This window comes from Hesperophylax consimilis, chromosome 8, assembly GCF_061612785.1.
Source record: "Hesperophylax consimilis isolate HC1 chromosome 8, BYU_Hcon_1.0, whole genome shotgun sequence".
Classification (NCBI taxonomy): domain Eukaryota; kingdom Metazoa; phylum Arthropoda; class Insecta; order Trichoptera; family Limnephilidae; genus Hesperophylax; species Hesperophylax consimilis.
In genome coordinates, this window is record NC_142843.1 from 16394938 (window position 1) to 16418943 (window position 24006).

General features: G+C 36.5%; 1 protein-coding gene across 1 annotated transcript in view; it reads left to right on the forward strand.

The window, feature by feature from the left end:
* The window catches only part of LOC149421630 (uncharacterized), a 176954-nt gene that overhangs the window by 67791 nt on the left and 85157 nt on the right, over positions 1–24006 (forward strand). Inside the window, exon 5 of the mRNA XM_089634952.1 lies at positions 19472–19614. Coding sequence (XP_089491078.1) covers positions 19472–19614 — 143 coding nt within the window. The remainder of the gene's footprint in view (positions 1–19471; positions 19615–24006) is intronic.

The following is a 24006-nucleotide window of genomic DNA, read 5'->3' on the forward strand; positions in this document are numbered from 1 at the left end:
TTCGTATATAAATTTTGAGCTCAAGGTTAAAGTGTACCTATTGGTGTTAAAGTCGTGGGGACGGTTAATTATTGTTCACTAAGCTAATGCATTAACCAAGTTTTTGTGGCTGGCGTAAATAAGGGAGACAACAAAAAAATTCCCATCGCATGTAAAAATTGTGGTTGTACTCGTATTCCGGGAAATTTTCGGAAAAAAATGCCTTGTTTTTCTGGGGACATAAATCAACCATCACATTTCTGACGAGTAAATGTGATAGTGTTAGTAGCCTATTGCTCGTACTCTGGCAGAGGTATTTATGTATATGTGTGTGTAGGTATATGGATATATGTTTGCGTGTATGTGGAGATATATATAATAATAATAATAATAAAGTCTTTATTCCGGTATGTGGGGAGGTTAGTGCAGTCCCACACATTCCATATAGTGTATGTGTGTATATGGATACATATATGCGTGTATGTGGAGATATAAATGTGTGTATATGTGTATGCATGCATGTACGCGTACGCGTACATACATGTGCGTGAGCATGTATGTGTGTTTCATTATTGTGGTTGTTGAATTATGTCATTTATAAAATTCGCTATTAAACTCGATAATGTGCCAAGGTTTCTTGAATATTTACGTCTGTTATTTTTTTACTATTCAATCACCGGATCATACATACCAAATAATTTTAGGCTTTCTCGATTAAACATATTTTTCGATTTTGCGATAAATTACTGCAGTTTTAAAAAGTAAACTAAAATCAGAAAAAAAAACAATACAACCTACTTATAAACCATATAATAATAATGTAACTCATTGTACGATTGTAAAAACCTTTATATTGATAGATAAATAAATAAATAAAAAATAAATGGCGGGTAAACAAGTATAAATTTGATGTGAAGTCATACTCTATTTACACCTTTGTGAGTTTTCATATTATTTTATTGATCCTGAAAAATTCAGTTCCAACCAGTTTGTTCGAATAATTGTGGACTTTATTGAATAATACACTCCCCCACCGAGCAGCGGAAATCGACCAGATTCACCCCTTATTTAATAATATAGTCCATCACTGCCCAGCGGAAATCGCTCTGATTCACCCCTTATTTAATAACATAGTCCATCACTGCCCAGCGGAAATCGCTCTGATTCATCCCTTATTTAATAATATAGTCCATCACTGCCCAGCGGAAATCGCTCTGATTCACCCCTTATTTAATAACATAGTCCATCACTGCCCAGCGGAAATCGCTCTGATTCATCCCTTATTTAATAATATAGTCCATCACTGCCCAGCGGAAATCGCTCTGATTCATCCCTTATTTAATAATATAGTCCATCACTAGGCAGCGGTAATCGCCCAGATTCATCCCTTATTTTCATTCAAATACGTGAAACTGAATCTTTTACAGATTACCTCTTTCTAACAACTCCGATGGCGCCGCAGCGGCGACATAAACAATGTAGATACATTTTATTGTTTAAAAAATAAATGAGTCCTCTTACAGGTGATTAAATAAGATGATTTTATTCAGTTGAATACAGTACCCACTTACGATAGGTTGTGCTTTTTGCTCTGTTTTTCATACATAACAAATAACTAAACATTCATTTTATTTGAATATTTTTTACTGGGCAATAAATATTTTCACTCCATCAGAGACCAGGCTCAATGGGAAACTCCATATTTTAAGAAAAAGTCCCAAGCAGTACTGTGTGGTCTGCTCGAAAAGGGCAGTAAAAGGTGGCAGACGGGGAAACCAGTGAGTACTGTGACACGTGTCCTGACAAACCACGTATGCATTTGGGCGACTGCTTTCTAAAATACAACACGTAAAAAAATTGGAGCCAGTGATACTATGGAATCCCCAATTGGGGTATGTTGTGAGGCTGAATTTAGTGGGGAAGGGAATGAAATCCCTTACCCCTCGGATCACGGAGGCCGTAAATTACACCAGAGGCAAAATTTAAAAAAAAACATTATTTATGCTTATATGCTACATATAGAGCGATACAAAATATACAAATTATTAAAATATAAAAAAATTGTAATTCTTTTTATTAAATGAAATACATTTTTAAGATCTGCATCTGCATGCTTCATATATGCGTTATTAAATTATGGTGAAGCCTAACCAAAATTATTTTGAATGACGATAATGGTCGCATACGGTCATATAAATATAAAAAGGAGTAGGTAGATTTACAATTATTAGCAAGACAGCTTTTAATGAATATTGTCAAACACAAGGAGACAAACACGTCGACTCCCTCGCACAGAGAAAACTTTTATTTTCATTAAAGGAAATAAAAAAATCTATCAATCCGAGCTTTAATCTCATAAACAAACAAACGAGAATGAAATATTTGCTGCTTTCTGAATTGATCAAACCCGTGTTAATAAAAAAATAACATTAGGTAGTAGGATGAAACCTCTCCTCTCAAACATAATTGCGGGATTAGTAAATAAATATTTTTTACTTTTTTGTCAATTTTTCTAAAATGTGGTTAGTGGTAAGTATTGATAGAAAAATTCTTGCCATCACTCTGAGATAAAAAAAAACATAGCTAATATTTCTACACATTAATCAATATTCGTGCTGAATCAAGAGACTCCTGATGTCGACTGCCGGATTAAACTCAGTATTCCTCTTTGTATTCCACCAACATTTCTTCACCACACGAAGAAGAGTCAATACTACACGGAGAAAAACGAGTATTGCCAATTTATTAAGAATCTCTTCAAATTATTGGTAATCCGTTTAAAAAAAGGATTTTTATGAATACGTTCATATTTTACTACTACTAAGGTTTTTCAGGAAATCTGTTCATTCTTTAAGGGTTTGCAATCCTGTTTTTAATTTAAGTTTTTCTCCCTGTATTTTTATACTGTAATCTTTCTTATAGTAATATTATACCGCCGACACGTGATCTTTCTGGTTTGATGCATTACATGCACTACGCCTTATTAACCTTCAGATCATATTTTAGGATTTGGTTTTCACGTCTGAAAGTCTTGGAAATTTCCCTCAGCGGTTCTACCCAAAATATCGCATTACTTAACCGCACAACGTGTCGTTTTTAAGGACGTGACCAGAATCAGACTTTAATTCTCGGCATAAATTATAACTTTTTAGCGTTGAAAGAATTTACAAACTATAAGTAGGTTACGCTTTGTTTCGTTTAAAATGTATGAAAGGTGTTTATTTTGGCCGTTGAGTGGCGACTGGCCTTAGGATCTTAATCCTATTACAGCTTGTCGTCTGGATTTTTTTATCGAACCAGTGTATCGAGAATAATAATATTAATATATAAAGATGGGCGACTATGGCGGCGCGTTGTGCCTTTGTTTTTATACAAATCTACAATTTTATTCAGAGATTAATGAAATTTTTTACACTTGACCTTCAAAACAAGAGAAAGGTCACTGTCTGTATCTGATTTTGAAAAACTATGCGTAATGCCCGGGCAAGACGGGACATTGTATAAAAATGTTTTTTCTTGATTTTCGTCTTCTGGCAGGAAAAACATTGCAACCTGTTATTGTTCTTAGGGGAAATACAATACCAATGATTTTTGTTGACACTGATTTGAAAGAGTTAACTCTGTCAGATTTCTCTGTTAATGTCATCTCAATTTAAAAGAATCGTTAACCCAAATATGACCTTTCCTCTTTAGAAATGATCATGCTCCAATAATTGTATTGCAATTTGTATGCTACAATACAACCCTATTGTAAGAATTTCACGTGAATTGATCTCGTATTCATCCGTATAAACGGCAGTAAGTACTTACTGTTGTGTGTAATGAGATTATTGTTCAACAGTGCTTGCCTAAATACAGCAATCCTTCCAAACACTGTGGAATAATGAATATACTCGTACCTATTTTTGGGTACAGAGTAAATCGGCATATTGTCTTCTTTACGTGTCGCTTAACAGGTGGTGTCGACCTTTTTGTTTAGTGGAGTCGGATGGCGGTGTTTCAGTGTCGAGTGTTGCCAGTGATGTGAGGATGGGTATCTCGGGTGATTACATTAGGCGTTCGATGAATTGATCATGGCACTTCCAGTTCTTTCCGCCCGGGGCATGTGTTTAGGGCTGATGGATGACGTCGCTCAGTGCGATGCTTTGCGTCACAGCCCACGCCCTTGCGTCTCCCATCCCCCGCCCGCTTCCCCGTATGGGGTTACCATTAGATTAATTAATAAGGTAGAAGCCCCATCATACCGCGCAAGATTTAATTCAATATTTGCGTATTGCTGGCGGAGTGATTTTTATTTTAGTCGATAACTATTTTTAAAGAGAAAGAAGACTGTCTTTTCGGTAAGTTGACTTTTGGCGCGTGTTTCTATTAAAAAATAATTATTTTACTGCTATAGGACTCCTAAATCGTACCCTTTTTTACTTTTAAATGTATAAGTTTTCTCTTATTTCCCTTTGAAGATGTTGTCACTTGAAATAACTTGGTATTTATAATAAACCCTCGCATCGAACTGATGTTTATTTAATTTCCTGTAAAAAATAAAAATAATGTGAATTTGTCCTTATATTATTCATTTTACCTTGAGAATATGGATAAGTATTTGATATAAACGATTTTATTCTAAGATTGCTATCGTCAAGGCAAAATTCAGCCTGCATACTGTGTAGTCTTGAACAACTCAGCCGAACTTCTTTCGTACTACTTCTCCGGTCGCACAAGTTACGAAGCCATGTATCGTAGAGCATCGTTTTCCTCTACTTGTCGAGGGTATTTTGATAATGTGTATAGACGTTTTCCACATTTCGAATGCTTCTATCTTCCGCAAACATAAACATGTTGCAAAGTCGTGATCCTCAATCTCTTTAACGTTATTTCTTCATTAGTGAAGTTCATACTTAAAATGAGTTTTAAAGTTATTACGTTTATGGTACAGGTGTTTAAAAACCTGTGACACCTTATTAGTCAATTTATCAATCGAATTATTTTATTTTGAATTTGTCGCAAATGTAAATCTTGATGTTGTATTATTGAGTATTACTAATGGAAGTATTTGTATGTGAATAAATGTCTTTAACACGCGTATCCCGTGGTAGACGGTACATGTTTCTTTCCCATTCAATGATAATGAAAAAAATAAATCTTTTCTAACTGGTTTGTGTCTTATTTGGTCGATGTTCGTGCCTCTTCTGTTTGCTCTGAGTACGTAAATTCAAATGTCGATAATATGCATATTATCTACCTCGCTTGAATATTTGCCTCAACGGCTTGAGAACCATATTGATGTTTTAAATAGTAACGGATTGTTATGTACAGTGTGCATGGACTGAAAATAAATCCGTAGGAAATTTAACATTATTTAACTTGTATAGTTAAAGTATTAAATTATTTATTTTTATTATTATTGTAACTGCTATTTCAGCATTCAAGGCCATTTTCAAGCGTTGAGACGTTGAAATGACACGACTATGACCTAACCACTGTTTGAAAATGGCCCTGAACACCGAAACAGCTGTCACAGTAATAAAAACAAAAAAATGTAACTTAATAATAATATTATGAAATTCGATTTAGATTAAATTAACAAAAAAATAAATAAACGGAGCTCCACTAATTAATTTTTATTTTTAAAGTTTTGAGGCATTTAATAAGGATTCCTTAAGCTTTGTGTAATTCCATCTAAATAAATAAATAATTCTCCTCTTGGTATATTTGCATAATTTTTAACAAAAGCTCCATTGTGTGACGGTACTTCTTCTTTTTGAGGCAGTGATTTTTAGTGCCTAACACATTTATACTAACTTCTCTTTCCGTTTTCAAATACGTCATTCTGTTCCTCACTTTGGTGGAAGTTCTAACCAATTACATTTATACTAACTTCTCTTTCCGTTTTCAAATACGTCATTCTGTTCCTTACTTTGGTGCAAGTTCTAACCAATTACATTTATACTAACTTCTCTTTCCGTTTTCAAATACGTCATTCTGTTCCTCACTTTGGTGCAAGTTCTTACCAATTACATTTATACTAACTTCTCTTTCCGTTTTCAAATACGTCATTCTGTTCCTCACTTTGGTGCAAGTTCTAACCAATTACATTTATACTAACTTCTCTTTCCATTTTCAAATACGCCATTCTGTTCCTCACTTTGGTGCAAGTTCTAACCAATTACATTTATACTAACTTCTCTTTCTATTTTCAAATACGCCATTCTGTTCCTCACTTGGGTGCAAGTTCTAATCAATTACATTACATACAATGGATTACTTAATCTAGAGGGGTTTTGCTGCTTTATTTTTTCTTTTAAATGTTGGAATGTACAGATTGTACAGGGTGTGTTTTCAGGTCGATGCTTTTTTAATATCTTTTAAATGAAATACGATTTTATATATGTAGTATTGTTCTAGTTTCTATATTTTTTATGTTACTGTTACATGTTTTACTAATATTGTTTTATATTCAGTTTATCAGTTTGCTTTAAATTTTTTTTTATTATTTTCTGTAGCTTGGTATTTTCTGTTTTTCAAATCGACGTAAAAGTCCGGCTGGGCGTAAAACCAAATAAAATAAAAAATAATTTATATTTTATTGATAGATTATATGGTCTTAATATTATGTATAGAATATCTCTGGCCGTGGCGTAAAGGCGAAGTCTTGTTTTTGCAGACTTCTCGCGTTTCAGCAATTTTGTTTCTAATATTGTCCCTAAGCATCGAGGTTATCGTTGGTTTATTGGTGTACCTACACCTTTTTTCCTTAAAGTTCCCCCCTTAGGAAGAAATCGGGAGGGGTCAAATTAAGGGATTATGGGTGCCAGTCGATAACACCACTTTTTATTATTATTCGGTTAGTCACGTCATTTTCTCCTCGTTACCTAAATTTCCTTGCCACACATGAGCTGTGCGTAGTAGTTGACTACAGAGGCATCTTCTTGTATAGCTGGCTATAATGCTCCGAAACATTATATTTGCGTCAAGCTACATTCTGTACCTAAACATTATCAATATTGTCAATACACAATATTCGGATCTGTACGGACGTGTTTTTTTCCGTGCGAATTTAAAAATATTTTTGCCAGCTATTTTAGACGTAAGAGTATTCTAGAATGGCAGATCTAACGCTCCGTGATTTGATGAATATCATCACCGAGCAGACAGTCCTCATTAAAGACGTATTACGGCGTATAATTAGTCTTGAAAAAAGTGTTTCAAACTCAGTTTGCAATGACAGTGCACAAAGTGTCAGTGATTCGTCTTCGGAAGTTCCGAAATTGAACGATTGCGCAAAGGGTCCGCCCACCGCACCCGAAGGTGCGTCCACCGCCGAAACCCCGCGCCCCCCTCGGCCCAACAACGAACTCCCGCCTAGCAATGCACGCGTTACGCTGCCGCTGCCCGCGCCTCTCCTGCCCCTCGCACCTCTCGTGTCCCCCACGCCAGACCCGTCCGGCATGCGAGACCTACTATTAACCACTATTGTTGATCAACGAGTTGTAAATGTACCCGCCGCACCTGCCATAAATAAACCGTCTGGCAGAGTTACCCGCTCGCAAGTTAAGGGATCGAATTCGGCCGAACTCCATATTGGCACAAAGGGTAAGGAGAAAAGGACAAGGATTCCTGCCAGCCAAAAGGACAGCCAGCAAACTGAAACAGTTACATCTTTGGCAGGAACATCTGTTGGAACACCTGTTGGAACTTCTGATGGCCACGAACCAACTAAGGAGACGCAGCCCTCGAGCATGCAGACCTCGGCAGGGCCATCATTCTCGACGGAATCTCTGGCTAATTGTGACCAACCCTGGACTGTTGTTGGTCGCAAGAAACGGCCCGCTACTATAAGAGGAAATCTAAAGGATGAAAGTACCCATTCGTACTTCCACCTGTACCCGTTACATCCTGATACTTCGAGTAGTGATTTATCTGCATATTTAAAATCTATTGTGAGTACCGCCTCATTTAAAGTGAATAAAATAAAATCTAAAGGAGAATACTCCTCATTTAAGATAGGCATTCCTATTTCTATTAAAAGTGAGGTACTCAAACCGGAAAATTGGCCCAAATATTCGTATTTGAAAGAATGGGAAAATAAAGTGAATACCCCGCGGCTTCCTGGTTTCAAACCCAGTTGACATACAAATAATTTACATTTTTTTTACCAAAACGTTCGAGGAATGAAAAGTAAATGCGCTTCATTTTTTTCTAATGTTTTGGCAAACAATTATGACGTAATTGGACTCACTGAGACGTGGCTAAACTCAAGTGTGTTCAACCCAGAGCTCTTCGATGACAGTTTCGTAGTATTTAGAAAAGACAGAGATTGTGGTAGTGGTCGTAGGCAGGGAGGAGGCTGTCTATTAGCCGCGAAGAGCGAGAATGGCCTTATTAAGGCAGAGCACTTACCTGCTCTAGAAACTGTCAACGAGGACTTATGGGTTAAAATTACGTTTAATTCGTGTGTAACTTATGTATGTATTGTGTACTTTCCACCTGCGTCAAACTTTGACACATATCAGTTGTTTTTCAACAAAATACATCAAAATGTAGATATTATTGGTGAAAAAAATGTAATTATGCTAGGAGATTTCAACCTACACTCATCAAGAGGTAGCAAGGATATTGAAAACGACCTGAATTTTTTATGCGCCGTTTTCGGTCTCTCCCAATTCAATAACGTTCTAAATATAAATTCAAGAGTGTTAGATTTAATTTATTGCAATACAGCCATACATGTTATTCATAGCACTTCTCCTCTTTTAACCGAAGATCAACATCATCCCGCATTAGAATTTATTTTTTCATGTAAAAACAACATCAAGGCTACAACAATTCCTAAAAATGACAAGTTTGCTTTTTGTGGATGGAATTTTGAACAGGGTGATGTTGATAAGTTATATAATATGATAAGCCAATTAGATTGGCAAGAAATTTATAATTATTGCACTGTAAATGAGGCTGTACACCATTTTTATGCTAGTATTTATAGTATTTTTGATGCCTGTTTTCCCAGAAAACCACCCAGTAGAGGTGGTCGTCGATATCCGAAATGGTTCTGTCGAGATACCATCGCAAGCATTAAAGTGAAACATGCTCTCCATAAGAAGTGGAAGGCTTCTGGCTGTCGATGTGACTATGATCAGTTCAGTGCGCTTAGAGCCGTGGTCAGGCGCAACATTCACACTGCTTTCCAATCATATATAAATTCCATTGAACACGATATCAAACATGATCCAAAGATGTTCTGGGACTACGTCAAATCACTACGTAAAGATGGTGGTATTCAAGACACCATGATGCATCGTGATCGGGAAGTTCGAGGAGTGGATGTAGCTAACGCATTTGCAACACACTTCCAATCCGTGTATAGTAATGAGTCTCCATTTCTAAATATTAATACCGCTGCAAAGTCGAATGTAAAGGGAGCCCAAAATATCGATATTGGTCAAATTGATGAATCGGATATAGAATCTTCCATTCGGAAACTGAAAAATACACATTCACTTGGTCCAGATTTTCTTCCGGTATTTTTCTTAAAAGGTTGTGCCGAGTTTTTAAAACTGCCACTAAGCTTCTTATTTAACCTTTCCCTAGAAACTGGTGTATTTCCTGATTTGTGGAAAATATCAAAAATTTGTCCGATTTATAAAAGCGGCATAAAGATTTCTGTGGAAAATTACAGACCGGTAGCAATACTATCTGCACCGGCTAAATTGTTCGAATCGATTTTTCATAAATTCACACTACCACAAGTTGAACCGTTTCTAATTTCTGAACAGCATGGATTTAGAAAAGGTCGATCGACAGAAACCAACCTATTGGTGTTTACGGATTACGTATCTAAATCATTAGACAAAGGCCATCAAGTAGATTGTTCATACAATGATTTTTCAAAGGCCTTCGATACTGTAAATCACGACATTTTACTCAATAAACTGGCTACAATAGGATTCTCCATAAGACTACTTACTTTTTTTGCTAGCTATCTTGCAGACAGGAAACAGTTTGTGTCTCATGGACTATTCCAATCTAACCATTTCTTTGTACGATCGGGGGTACCCCAAGGCAGTAATTTAGGCCCACTCCTCTTTTCCATATTTATAAACGATATTTCAGAAGTAATTCTGCATTCTAGGTTTCTTCTCTTTGCTGATGACTTAAAACTTTTCTTAGAAATACTAAATTTAGAAGACTGCAATCAACTCCAGTCAGACATTAATAGAATTGTTGAATGGAGTAAAATAAATCGGATTGAGTTTAATGTTTCTAAATGTTTAATTTTGTCATTCACTAGGGCGAGTCATACCTGGTATTACCGGTATTCAATGGACGCCCGAAGTTTAAAACGTGTCTCGACAATGAAGGATCTTGGAATCATGTTTGATAGTAGACTGACATTTCATGCTCATATTGAGGCGGCATGTAGCACTTCACTTAGAATTCTGGGCTTTGTTCTACGCACTGCAAGGAAATTCAGAGATAACCGGGTGCTTATAGTTTTATTTAATTCCTTAGTAAGGAGTAGACTTGAAAGTGGGTCGGTGATTTGGAGTCCACACCAGGTTAAGTATTCTCTCATGTTGGAGAGAGTTCAGAAGAAATTCTTGAGATTTCTCTACATGAGGGAGTATGGCTACTACCCGTGGCTCTATCCCACTGACTTTCTTTTGGGTATGCTCGGAATGAACTATCTACGGGTCAGGAGAGATGTGCGCATTGCTACACATTTCTTTAGACTGATTCGTGGATGGTTTGAAAACTCGGTCATCATGGAGAGCATTCATTTCTATGTTCCCGATGGTTATCTACGTCACCGACAACATAGACTATTTTATCTCCCGGCCTGCAGAACTAACTTGCCAATGGTCATGCCTGTGGGGAGAGCAATCTTGCTGTTGAACAGAATAAATTCGGATATCGACATGTTTGCCATCAATGAAGCTTCCTTTAAAAGGCAAGCTCTATTATCACTGATATAGTTAATATACACACTGTAAATATTGATCTTTTAATTCTTATTATAAAAATTATTTTAAAAACGCTTTGAAATGAAAAACTTTGTAATGTTTTTGAAATTAATAAACAAATTGAATTGAATTGAATTGAATTGAATTGAATTATAAGATTTTACTTAATAACTGTCTTTATACAGTTATTAAGTCAAATCTTATAATATTTAGGTATATAAGATTTTACTTAATAACTGTCTATACTACGTCTACATTAAATTTCGTGAAACATAATTTTCATTTGTTCTACTTTATTCAAAAATACTGGTGTACGTTATTGTATAATATCATGATTTTATCAAAAAAAAACGCATCCGTTATTTATTTTTTTCCCAAATCACGTTTTCTCATTTTGTCAATCTTCAAGCCGTTTTAGCGAGAAAAAAAATAAAATGAAAATTAATTTAATTTATTTTTACGATTTAGAATAGCTTCAGATCATACGCAACTTTTGAGACCGCACTCGTTTTGAAATAAGGCACTTTTTTTCTCTCTATGGAGAGCGACACACGCTACTGTATAAGTATATACTCGTATATATGTCGGTATCCGCAGCTCTCGGTGCAGCGCAGAACCGCGAGGAGTGTTGGAGCCTTTTTTAAATTAAAACCTCCTAGATCACAAGGCCGGCACACTGAATCAAATCAGCCTCCTAACTTGTATGGGAACCTCAAAAAAATGTATTTTTATTTATTTCTTTAAATTAACTAAAACATTTTAAGATGTTTTAATAAATAAGAATAATTTGAAAAAAAAATGAAACGAAATTTTTTGTAACGTATGGGATTTTACAAAATATACATCAATAAGTTAGGAGTCTGCTTTGAATGAGTGTTCAGGCCTTGTAATCTAGGAGGTTTTGGTTTAACACGGAGTTGGGTCACGATCCTCGGCAGTGAAAAACCGACACAAAAGTCGAAATTTATCCCCCTGGAGGCCTTGATTAATACCGACAGTGATACATCACTTGGTTGAGATATTGTTTTGATGTATTGAAGATAAACAATATTAAATTTACCAATATAGGATGGTACCGCATGTCTATGCCTCTGCAGGCAACGTATTGAATAAGCAACCCGTATTGGTGATATCGGAACTTGCGGAAAGTTTAAGGTTCAATTTCACCGATACCCTTGAGCAATTACTCAGTTGTTCTATTGCCTCCCCTAACCCCGTAGTTCAACTCTTAAACACTACACATCCCCTCTGGTCTTCTTACCGTGATTATTATATGAACACAGTCAAGCGTAAAGATGAGATTGAAATTTCTCGATACCGCCGTTTAATTTTGAAGTTGTATTTCGCATAGCTCTGATAACCACAAGTTGAAGATTCCTCGTGATACACAAGAGACTCATTGTGTTCCCATGGAGTGGGATTAACTACGCGTAACTTGGTAAACATTTAGTATCCTGGTAATACGTCTCTATATTTATTAATTATAAAATACATTAGAACGCACAATATTAATAATCAGCATTAGCGCCAAATTTAATCATTATTATTTTAGGTATTTTGAAGAAGAAAAATCAATTTATCCCGCGTTGTTTAATCATATCTTTGGTTCAATGTTTACATTTCAGTATTTAATGAGATCAATTAATTTAACTCTATCTACAAGATTCCAGTTTGAAGTATGTTGTAAGTAATATAAGTTTATACTTGTTTATAATTTATACGAAATTATTTGTTTAGTTGTAGAGAGTTATTAAGTTACATGTCACAACCTAGGTCTACAATCTACATTTTTGAATAATTTGTTAGTAGTTATAATTTATATTTGTTATTTATTTATAAAAATAAATATAAATCATACTTAAGTCACTAGCACATTCATTTATTTAAGACACAAACTCAAAATATTACTATTCAAATATAAGGTCGAGTTGTTTGGCGGCCGTCGTCTCTGCCTACCCGGGAAAACAGCGTGATGGTTAGTTAGTAAGTTTTTTTTTAATATTAGCGCGCTCCCTGTAACATTCGTATTTACTTATCTCCCTTTCAAATCAACTTCTTTTCTTTTTGAAAGCTTACTACGGAACATTAATGCGCATTTACAAAAAACAAACACATAAATATAATTTGACAACATGTAAAATTGTACAATTCTTTAGGAATTATCTACTTTTTTCTTTAGCACTTTTGCTTCAGCAAGCGCAGTATATACTGTATGAAACTCTATGAATGCAGCGATTGTGTAAAAACTTGTGCGGCTTATATCGTAAATTTATCTCTCCGTGCAAACAGGATTTTTCCGACGTTTTAAAGATAAATCGTGCACCCTTTTAAAGTTCCCGCGCACGAACAACCGCGAGAAATTTTCGCCTCCAGTAGATATGTTTCGGGGTTGCACGAAAAATATTAAAGAATTTTTAGCAATATCTGATGCGGATGAAAATATTAAATTTGTCTATAAAAGTTCTTTTTAAATTTACGTAACTCGTCTTTTGAAGAGATTCGTGGCCGAGCGGCGCGGCATGCGCAAACAAATGTAACCCTTCAGGCCCCTGCCGTATTGACCGTTATATCTCTTAAAGATGCTGTCAGAAAGTCGGAGATTTCGTGTGTTTTCCGCTCCTCAATAAACCGAATATTTCTGAACTTATCCGGAAACTTAAAACTGTTTTTGAAAGAAAATTAGAAATAAACACATCATTTTTAAAGTATTAACAAAAGTTTTGTATATGGTTCATATTACGTTTTTGCGTCCAAACACTAAACTAAAATTACTGATAACGAAAAAAAACACGTATTTTATGACCACCTAATTTTATTAATCAAATAGTGTTACGGTTTTTCTAGAGCTCTGTATGGGTATCTCAGGACTCGAATAAAACATACATACATAGATCATCAAAATAAATAAAGAGGACTGGAGAGGACGGAGAGATTCAGAGAGAACAAGAGAATATTTAAAGTTTTTTTCGATTATATACTCGAGAGATTCAATTATTACAGTGCACTCGGCTGAAAATACTAAGTTGATTTGAAATTCAACGACATATTCTGTCGTTAGAATTATTGTGATAAACGTTAATACCTATACCGCAGGTAGGAGAGCTGGAGATTTGTAGCCATCGGTAAATAAAATAGAATAGTTGGACCTTTGTGTTCATTGTCATTGTCATCCTTCGGTCCAAAAATAACAATATGGTTATTAGATCTAGGCAGGACTGATTCCGAAATATTACTACAAAATGTAATCTGATAATTATTAATCACGAATGCCTTTTATGTATCTTTATGTATACAGGGTGTCCGGGGGTAAAGTGCAGTAACTTCGTGGGGGGATTCTACATGATCGTAGGAGTAAAAAAGATAAATAACTTTTTCCGAAATTCCAATTTTATCTTTTTCATACAAAAAGACATACCTGCTAAAAAGCCATAGTGTAGGTGCAAACTTACCCGATAAATTCGCAAGTGTGAACGTGGCAACGTTGAATATTGTGAGTGGCGCGTATCCATGGAAACCGCATGTGAATTGTAAACAATAACAACACAGAGTTCGCCGTATGTTTTGATATTTTACCAAATTCAAAAAGACAACTGCACTAAAATCACGTTACACTTTTTATTATAAAAAATATTAATAACTCATTGAACACTTAACTAATTTCATCGCTTTTTACTAATTTAAAATATTTTCAAAATGTCCACCTTCTGCTTGTAGGCAAGTATGTAAACGTACAGTAATATTATTAATAATTCGTACATTGTGGCGTATTTCATCTGCGGCTTCGTGAATACGTAACCGGAGATCTTCGACGTTATTTACTTCTTTGGCGTAAACTTTATCCTTCATCGCACCCAATATCTGCCCGTTCTTCGTTGGTAAAGCGAGGCATTGTCACAATAATTCAATATTAAAATTACGCACAAAAGAAACACATTTTTAACAGTTAGGTTACTCTTAAACTAAATAAAACTCGATGTTTAAGGAAAACACGCACCGAATAAAGATGTACTTTTTAGTAAGACTTAAACACTAAATAAAGACACTAAATTAACAAGTTTTTATTTAAATGAGACTTTTAACACTAGATAAATTAAATTTTCAAAGTTGTTTACTCCGCGCGTCAAATTATGTGACACATTACATCCAAAGCACAGACGTTTGCTTACTGAATTACAATAGCGGGGGGTGCAGGAAGGGGCGCGGGATGTAGATTTGGCAACGACGAAAAAAATAATGCCGTCTAGGCACGTCGGAGAAATTTTTCGTTATTAGCTTAAAAGTACATCTAAAAGTTGGAATTTCAGAAAAAGTTATCTATCTTTTTTACTCCTACGATCACGTAGAATCACCTCCCGAAGTTACTGCACTTTACCACCGGACACCCTGTATTTTTCATGTATCTTTTTATGTATCTTCAATTTTACTCATTTTCTCTATTCTTAAATCCTGTATTCTTAAATCTTTCTTAAAACGGGAAACTTTCCTAGTTGGACAGTCAAAAGTTTCCTTGCATAAAATGTAATGAATATTATAAAAAATAAATACATAAAAAATCAGATTAAATAATGTCACACGACGAGAGACTGGAATGACATTAAATGATGTCGATCCCTTCTAAAATTATTGAGGATAGGGTTATGTGACCATATTTTAATTTGTCTATGGGAAGACATTATTTTGGATAATTTGAAGATCTGGGAGAGACATTTTTTTTCAGGTAATAGTTCGATTGGTGGGTGTCAGTTTCCTGGATTGGGTGTAGGTGGACTCGTGCGTCGTGCAGTCACCTCCTCGTGGCAAACACACTCCGAGCACTGGGTCGTTTTGTTCTTGCAAAACGGGCGAATAACTGCCCAATGAAAATCGAAAACATTCGCAATAAAACTTTATTGAACCATAATATAAGCATGACAAACTATAGTGTGACTATCGTAGAATAATATAAAAATATATTTAAAAAAAAAAATCGTAAATTTCTATAAACTTCGAGTACGATCCGCGACTGAAACATATATTTTTTCTCATTATAGGAGTCAAATTTTTCGCAATATAGCATTTCAAAACGAAAATCTTTACCTTTTTCGACCCACTCTGGTGAGCGCCCCACCATTTCTATTCAATTTGTTTATTATTGTTTTAAAAACATTACAAAATTTCCGTTTTAAATAACAGCATGTACAACATGAATATAAATTATATAACACAGAAATACAAGTAGTATAAAATAAAGTAACCCTTCTAAAGGTACCTACTATGATTGTTTAAAAGCAGCCTCGTTGATGCTAAATATATCGATATCAGAATTGATTCTGATACAGCTAGATTGCCCTCTCCACCGGCATGACTATTGGCAAGTTAGTACTGCATGCCGGGAGATAAAACAGGATATGATCTGATGAACTGCCTAAATTTGGTACTGCTCAGTAATAAAATATCTAACTGATAACTATGAACTTGATAACTGAGATCTGCTACGCGAAACTCATTGCTCATCTGCCGAAAACCAAGCAGAATAGAAGGAAGAAGTTGAGGCGCGGTGTGAAATTACTTCAGGACACTGCACTTGACCATAGTGGGCACACGGCGCAAGATGCGATGCGTGCTTTGAGGGAGACAGGGATGAAACAAATTGCTCAGTCTAGATTTGGCGCTGTCTGATTATTATTTATTTTCAAGTTCTAAAAAAAACATGTCATGCGAAAAAAAAAAATAATGAAAGTGACATGAAGGCCGCTATCGAGGCCCATTTCTACAGCAAAATGTGTATATTTTGTTTGACCGGTTTGCGAAGTCAGAAACGCATTGACGTTTAAAGGGATTGCATCGAAAAACAAATATTTTTTTTAAATCGGTTGATGTTTAATACCCCTGGATTATTTTATATCACACACCCCTTGTACTTCAAGCATCCTAAACGGGTGGTAAAACAGGCTGTAATATTTTTTATGTAATCTAATACTGATTAAAATATTAATTGGGTTTTAAAATTTATGTAACACGTTCAATGTTTTAATAACACTCAGCAAAATGAACAAAACACCTGTAAGTCATTTGTATCTTCTTCATTAACTCAAAAAAGTCTCCCCAGTGGAGTGGGAAAAACCTGCTAATAAAATGTGGCGCAAAAAGTTCTCTACTCTATGATACAAGACGTATAAACTCCAACAGCCTCACTTCAGAACCAATTCTTTTCTGTTGTATTGTGCAAGTAAAATGGCGTACTTTTATAGCGACATAAAATGTTTAATATTTTCACTTTTTACACTCTGTTTATGGTCTCGTGTACGGGAGTTTATTTGTGTGGAAGTTATCGCCGACCCATCTGATTTGTCAACATAAAATCGACTTTTATACCGGAATTATCTAGGTTGTCTGAATCCAACCTAAGGGATGTACTTGAATCAAGTTTTCACATCTACCTAAAAATAACGAGCATTTGGACGTGCGTCAGCGCCAAAGATATTAGAAGAACGAGATATGCTATGTTGGCCGCCGGACCGTAGGCGGAGTACTACCTAATTAGGGTACTTTGAATACTATCGGGATGTGTACGCACAGAAATCTGTTCTCTGTATTAGTGCGGATACCTTAGCGTAAGCGAAGGTGTGCAGTAGTATTGGTGAACAAAACCGGCGACACTGGGCAAAACAATTCCACACAGTATGAACTGCTCATAGCACATCTCGTTCTTCTAATATCTTTGGTCAGCGCTCTATAAAAAATCTAATAATGACGGTTTATGATCCTTCATCTACCCAAATTCTTTGCTTTGTGCTGCTAAACTGTTACTACCGGTTCCATGATAAAACAAAATAATTTATTAAAAAAGAACACTGATAAAAACAGAAGACTGATAAAATAGAACAGTGATACAACAGAACAGGAAAGAAAAAGAACACTGAAGAAGAATAACTTACACAACCCAATATATATATATGTTTTGTAAGTTATTCTTATTCAGTGTTCTTATATATATGTATTTGTTTTGTATATCGTACGTTACGTACGTATTATAAAGTTGATGTTTCATTTTTCATGGTTATGTTTTTCCACTGACCTGTTATATCCCTGTTCTGTTTTATCATCGGTTTTTATCGTATTCTCTTTTTATCGGATTCTTTTTGTTCCGGTTACCACTACTGCCGACTTCTTCACCACAATAGTTTTGTGGGGAGACATTTTGACATGAATCATGTGCTTTTTCTCACTTTTTTCTCCCCTATCCCTATTTATTGGAAAGCGCTGAAAATCTTTCAAATAGTTTTTCGTTTCTTTGTAATTCTCCATCGGTTAGATGTTACCTAGTCGTTTCAAGGATCGTTTACACAATTTATCGTACCTATCAGATGTGAAATATTGGCCAAGATAAACGCGATGAACTTTTCTAAGCAAAGCGCAGTGATTCTTTTTTCAATCTTAAAGGTTAAACGCAACGCTCGTTGTATTCTACGTGTTCACAGATGGCGTTAATTAATTAATTTTGTTTAAATACGCTTTTGCAAGGTATTGCTTTACAGTATTAAGACAAATTATTTGTTTGCGCCCTCATATACGCAATATGAATATGAATAAATAGTTTTGTCCATATAAAAACTCAATTCTATCGAGAAAGGCATACAAATACAATATTGGATTGAATCATCGATAAAAAACCTTGCAAAAGCGTATTTAAACAAAATTAATTAATTAACGCCATCTGTGAACACCTAGAATACAACGAGCGTTGCGTTTAACCTTAAACAACTCGAATTGAAACTTTCAAACAATAATGGTAATTCATTCATGATCACCGTTTTCATCTGGGATTTATTACTATTCATTCCTTTCAATATTTATGTTTTAATTAAACATTATTCAAATTTCATCAAGAGTACGTTCATGTTGTGTAAAGGTTCTTTTCTGTAACTATTCCACAAGCTATACCCCACCACGCTTTGCTATGACTCAGTCTGTCTGTGCAGATTGAGAAACTATAGCGCGCGTTTCTTTTTCGTCAAAAACTCATTCATTCTCCGCGCTTCCAACATTTAACACGTCATACAGTGATTTCGACTTATTTAACACAGCAACACATTTTCAAACCTAAAATGAATAAATTATATTCACACAATATATATTACTCAACACAGACTAGATCCACCCCCTTTCCCTCCCTCTTACCTTCCCATCCCCATGGGCCTAGTGTAACTCTTTTATATTCACTAAATTAAGATACATCAGTGAAAATCTTTTGTAGGTTTAATAATTATATATATTTCAGTATACATTATAAAATATTATGAGTTTTGGTTTTCCAAGAAAAAATAAATAAATTATCAAACCTTTAACTAACAGTTCCTATCTCTCCGCTGGGCCCTACCTTGATTGTTTCGCAGATTTGTTTAACTATTGTGGATTGTTCACTCTACTTGGATTATTACACCTTAAAGGGTCGGTTTAGATCGCTTGGCAGATTTATTGAATTCTTATTGATTGTTTCATCCGTCTATGATTGTGATTTGTACCTTTAACTAACAGTTCATCTCTTTCCTCAGGTGGAGTGTGCGTCTCGGCGGGCGGACGCGTCGCGGGGGCAGGTCTGGGCGGAGGCCGGCGTTCCTGGCTCGACCTGCCCTCGACGCTGCACCATCAACAGCGCCGCCTACTCGCCAAGCACGACCCCGGGCCGCCCAGACTGGTAAGTCAAACAAATACCATTAGTCCAGTCAAGTTAAACATGAAAAGGGGGTTGTGCTTGCAAAAGGTCCAGTCATTCTGATTTTTTTATATGTTGTTAGGATCTAAACCAGTATTAAAAAAAAAAATTTGCAACTTCGAAAGTGCTGTGCGAGCCTCGGTGGACCTAAAAACCAGGAAATTTTCGGATTTTTTCCAGTTTTTGCTCAATATCTCAGTAAAGGAAGGGTCTGACCGGTGTAGTCAGTATAAACACTTTTAAAGTAAATTAAATTTCCTATAATTTGAAACTAAAGCAAGCCATACACAGCCATTAGTTTTTAAGATACAGTTCTTCAAAAATAGGCAATTTTTTCCAAAAAGTGAAATTTTTTCGAAATGGTCACTTATTTTGTAAAATAACTTCTAAAATACGCATTCCACGTCAAATATTATGGGAAATAAAGTTGTTGTAAATTTAATTAGCTTTCATTTGAAACTAGATTTATATCTGTAGACTTAACGGTTCTCTCAAAAAAGGCAGATAACCAAAAACAGTCATAAGTGGATTTTGGGTGAAATGCAAATAAACTGTTCTCACGTCTTTTTATTGTTTTATTTATCAAACAGTTAACAGATTTTTGATGAAAAAAAGAAAAGATATTACATCTATCGGGATTAACGTCATCTTCAAACATTGTATTATATACCTACATACCAAAATGCTTGTACAAACATCATGGTACCTACTATAAGGACAAATTACACGTACACAAAAAATAAAACTAATATAAATCATGTAGGTATTGTGTCTTGGTTGCCAAATCATGTCTTTCTTTTTATCTTAGCTGGGAGAGGCGCCCAGTCTGTAGCCGGGTCATCTTCATCGTCCGAGCATTTCAGCTCCACATCCGGGACGTTAATGCAAAATTTGCCACCGCATGACTGACAGAGGACTGAGCAGTGGAGCCCAGCCTTTCTACACGAGCAGCTCCCAGAGCATCATTTATTGCATTTACACGAAATTTTTCACAAAAGGGCAGGAGGTGCGGGATCCATCGTGGTGGGGATGGGGGTGAGTCCTTGAGAAGACAGCTTCCACCCCCATTCAGTGGGATTCAAGTTGACTCCCCGCCACTTCCGCACTTGGAGATAGCACCTTGCTGCATGGTGGCCTGCAGCATCTTCCGTCGGTGGCAAACAGGCGAGGTTTATGTTTGTTGAAGTGACAAACGTCTTATATCTCAGGAAATCCAAAGTATCCCTCGCGATGTCACCCCCATATAGAGCCACGAAGCACTTGATGCCTGCTTCATTCACGGCTTGTGGGGTAGAGTCTGGCCGAAGGAAGACCTCCACTTGCTCAGCAAGTGGTTCACTCTTGCTCAGAAGTGTGCTGATTTTGGTCTTTCCTTGGCCAAACGGTGCTGAGGTGGTATCGCACCCGGCAAACGCGTGGGTAAATAGTACCGTTCCTGGTAATTGTCGGGAGTCCTGGTTGTTGTAGGAGGTCGTAGAGTAGTGACAGCAACCAGCTTCACCCTTCGTGCTCTTCTGAAGATAGACGTTTGTCTCTTCAGCGCCTAAACCATTGAGAAGAATGAGCAGGTCGACATCTTCTCCCACTATGACGACCCGATCGGCATCTGCTCTTTTTGATAACGCCATCATGACGATCTCTCGATTAGCATCTTCTTCGGCAACAGCCAATTCTACTCCCTCCTTCTGAAAGGCGTCACAGAGAAGAGTTATAAGGCGTCTCTTATTGTTTTCATTGCCCAAAACATGCTCTTGAGCAATTTGAATTACTGTGGATTCATCGAAAGTCAATTCGTAGCTGGAATGAGCTGCGTAGCGCCGGAGTCGTTCCGCTGTTTGGTGTTTTTTTTGGTAGCATCTTCGGGGTAGCCGTCAAAAACGATGGAGACGTTCTTCCCAAAGTGGTTTCGGACGTAGGTGGTATAACGCGCCAAAAGTGCTCGAACTGTGCTTTTACGCTGCCACACGATCTTGTGCAAGAGGTAGCCAACATCCAAAATGACGTGAGTGCTGGCATCTATCGGCGTGTGGCTGGAAAGAGGAGTGAAGGCAGAGTACAGAGTAGATTTTGTGCCCTTGCGCATCCCTTGTTCATTGAACAGAGACATCGGGAACGGGGCCAACTCATACTTGAAGTCATCCTGTAAATCCTGTTCAGATTTCTTTGCAATACACACTCGCTGAAAAGTGAGCGGATCCACAGCCACTCTTCTGTTTTTGTCCGGCAGTTTAACGGTTGAGGTGATCGATGCCAGCGTGGTAACTTTATTTTTCCGTTTTATTACTACCTTCTCGTTCATTTTTCCCACAATTTTCATTACTCCTTCCGTTCCAACTCTCTGGGCTGTGTGGCAATTAATTTCAGGACCTGCCAGTAAACCACTACTGACAGAAATTAAACTGTCAGTTTTGGGAAATGGAGGGTGGAGAGCAAACCAGTTTTTCCACATCACTATTATCTCGGATGGTTCGAGAAGGTCTCATGTCTACATGCTGATCGCCAGTATGACATGATAAGCTGCAAAAACTTTCCAGTTCTTCACAAATGTTCAACATAAACACCATTCCTGTTGTCCACCTTGCCAGAACACTTTCGGAGATTCCTCTTCCTTGGGTCAACCCACCGTAGGTTTTCGTGGATCGCATCAGCTTCTGCTCAATTGTTAGGTCTGACCACAACCCAGAACAAAACTTGTCAGACCGGCAAATGGTGAAGGATCCTTTTGTGAACATGTCGTATTCACTTTTATCCATCCGATCTTATAGAGCCATCATATCCTGAAGATAGAGGTGCACGCTCTTAGCATACAAAAAATGTCCAGCTGCGTGGAAAAAAGGGAGCATCTTTTGGACAGTGTACAAATGAAGGTTCCAATCACCAGCACGCTCTACCTGGATGAATAGTTTTATCAAAGTGGTCATACAAAAGTATTGGACCCACAACTGTGATGTTGGACCATTCGCTTTAATTTTCTCCAAGGCACTTTTAAATTTTGCCTTTAGTATTTGGTAGGTATCAATTTCTTCTGCTGATATAGTGAGAGACCTTTCAGTGTCTCGCAGCAATTTTTCAGTCTCGTCTCGCTCCTCAGGAATTATGTCAACCTCATAAAAAACAATGCTGGCCAGTGTGAGGTTTGCCAAAATGTGGGCTCGAACAGCTCGTGAATATGCGTGCCCATTCATATGGGTACCCATGGGTATAGGTACTAATGGGTACTTGAAATTTGAAATAGTCGTAATTATATTATAACCCTAGGATAAACCCACGATGATTAATGGATTTATTTCACAGCACAATAAAACCATAAAAAGACGCGAGAACAGTTTATTTGCATTTCACCCAAAACCCACTTATGACTGTTTTTGGTTATCTACCATTTTTGAGAGAACCGTTTAGTCTACAGATATCAATCTAGTCTCAAATAAAAGCTTATTAAATTTACAACAACTTTATTTCATACAATATTTGACGTGAGCTGCGTATTTTAGAAATTATTTTACAAAATAAGTGAACATTTCGAAAAAATTTCACTTTTTGGAAAAAATTGCCTAATTTTGAAGAACTGTATCTTGAAAACCAATGGCTTTATATAGCTTGCTTTGGTCTCAAATTATAGCAAATTTAGTCTACTTTAAAAGTATTTATTATGACTACACCAGTCAGACCCTTCCTTTACTGAGATATTGAGCAAAAACTGAAAAAAATCCGAAAATTTCCTGGTTTTTTAGGTCCACCGCCGCTCGCATAGCACTTTCGAAGTTGCAAATTTTTTTTTTAATACTGGTTTAGGTCCTTACAACATATAAAAAATTCAGAATGACTGGACCTTTTGCAAGCACGGATGTACATCTTGACTGGACTACATACCCACATCGAACTTTCGCAGCGTCTCGTTGGCTTTTATCAAACACCGTGGCGGTGACAGTGTTCCGCGACATCTTAGGTATGAACACTGTGTAAGTATTTTTAATACATCTATTTGAATTTCACTTTTGTTTTCGGTAATGATAGAATGCAACTTTTAGAAGCGGAAATTAACCCACTTTCCGACATCCGATCGAGCTAAAACTCGGCAGATAGGCACGTTATCGATGACAATGCGTTCTATCAACTTTGGTGGCAATCACGTGCACACACGCGGACATATATGCATTAATCTGAAATAATGACATTGCTGCAATTAACACCCGTTCACACCCGATCGGCATTTGGCTAGGTTGGTAGAGTTGTGGACTCTAGCTCCTGGGTAGAAAGGTTCAATCCTGAGTGAAACCATTTATTTTTAATTATTTATTCCGTTTTAGGTTAGGGAGGTTGTAATCCCCAAGAATAATATTTTTAGAGTTGGGGTATCTGTAGAGTAGATTTTAA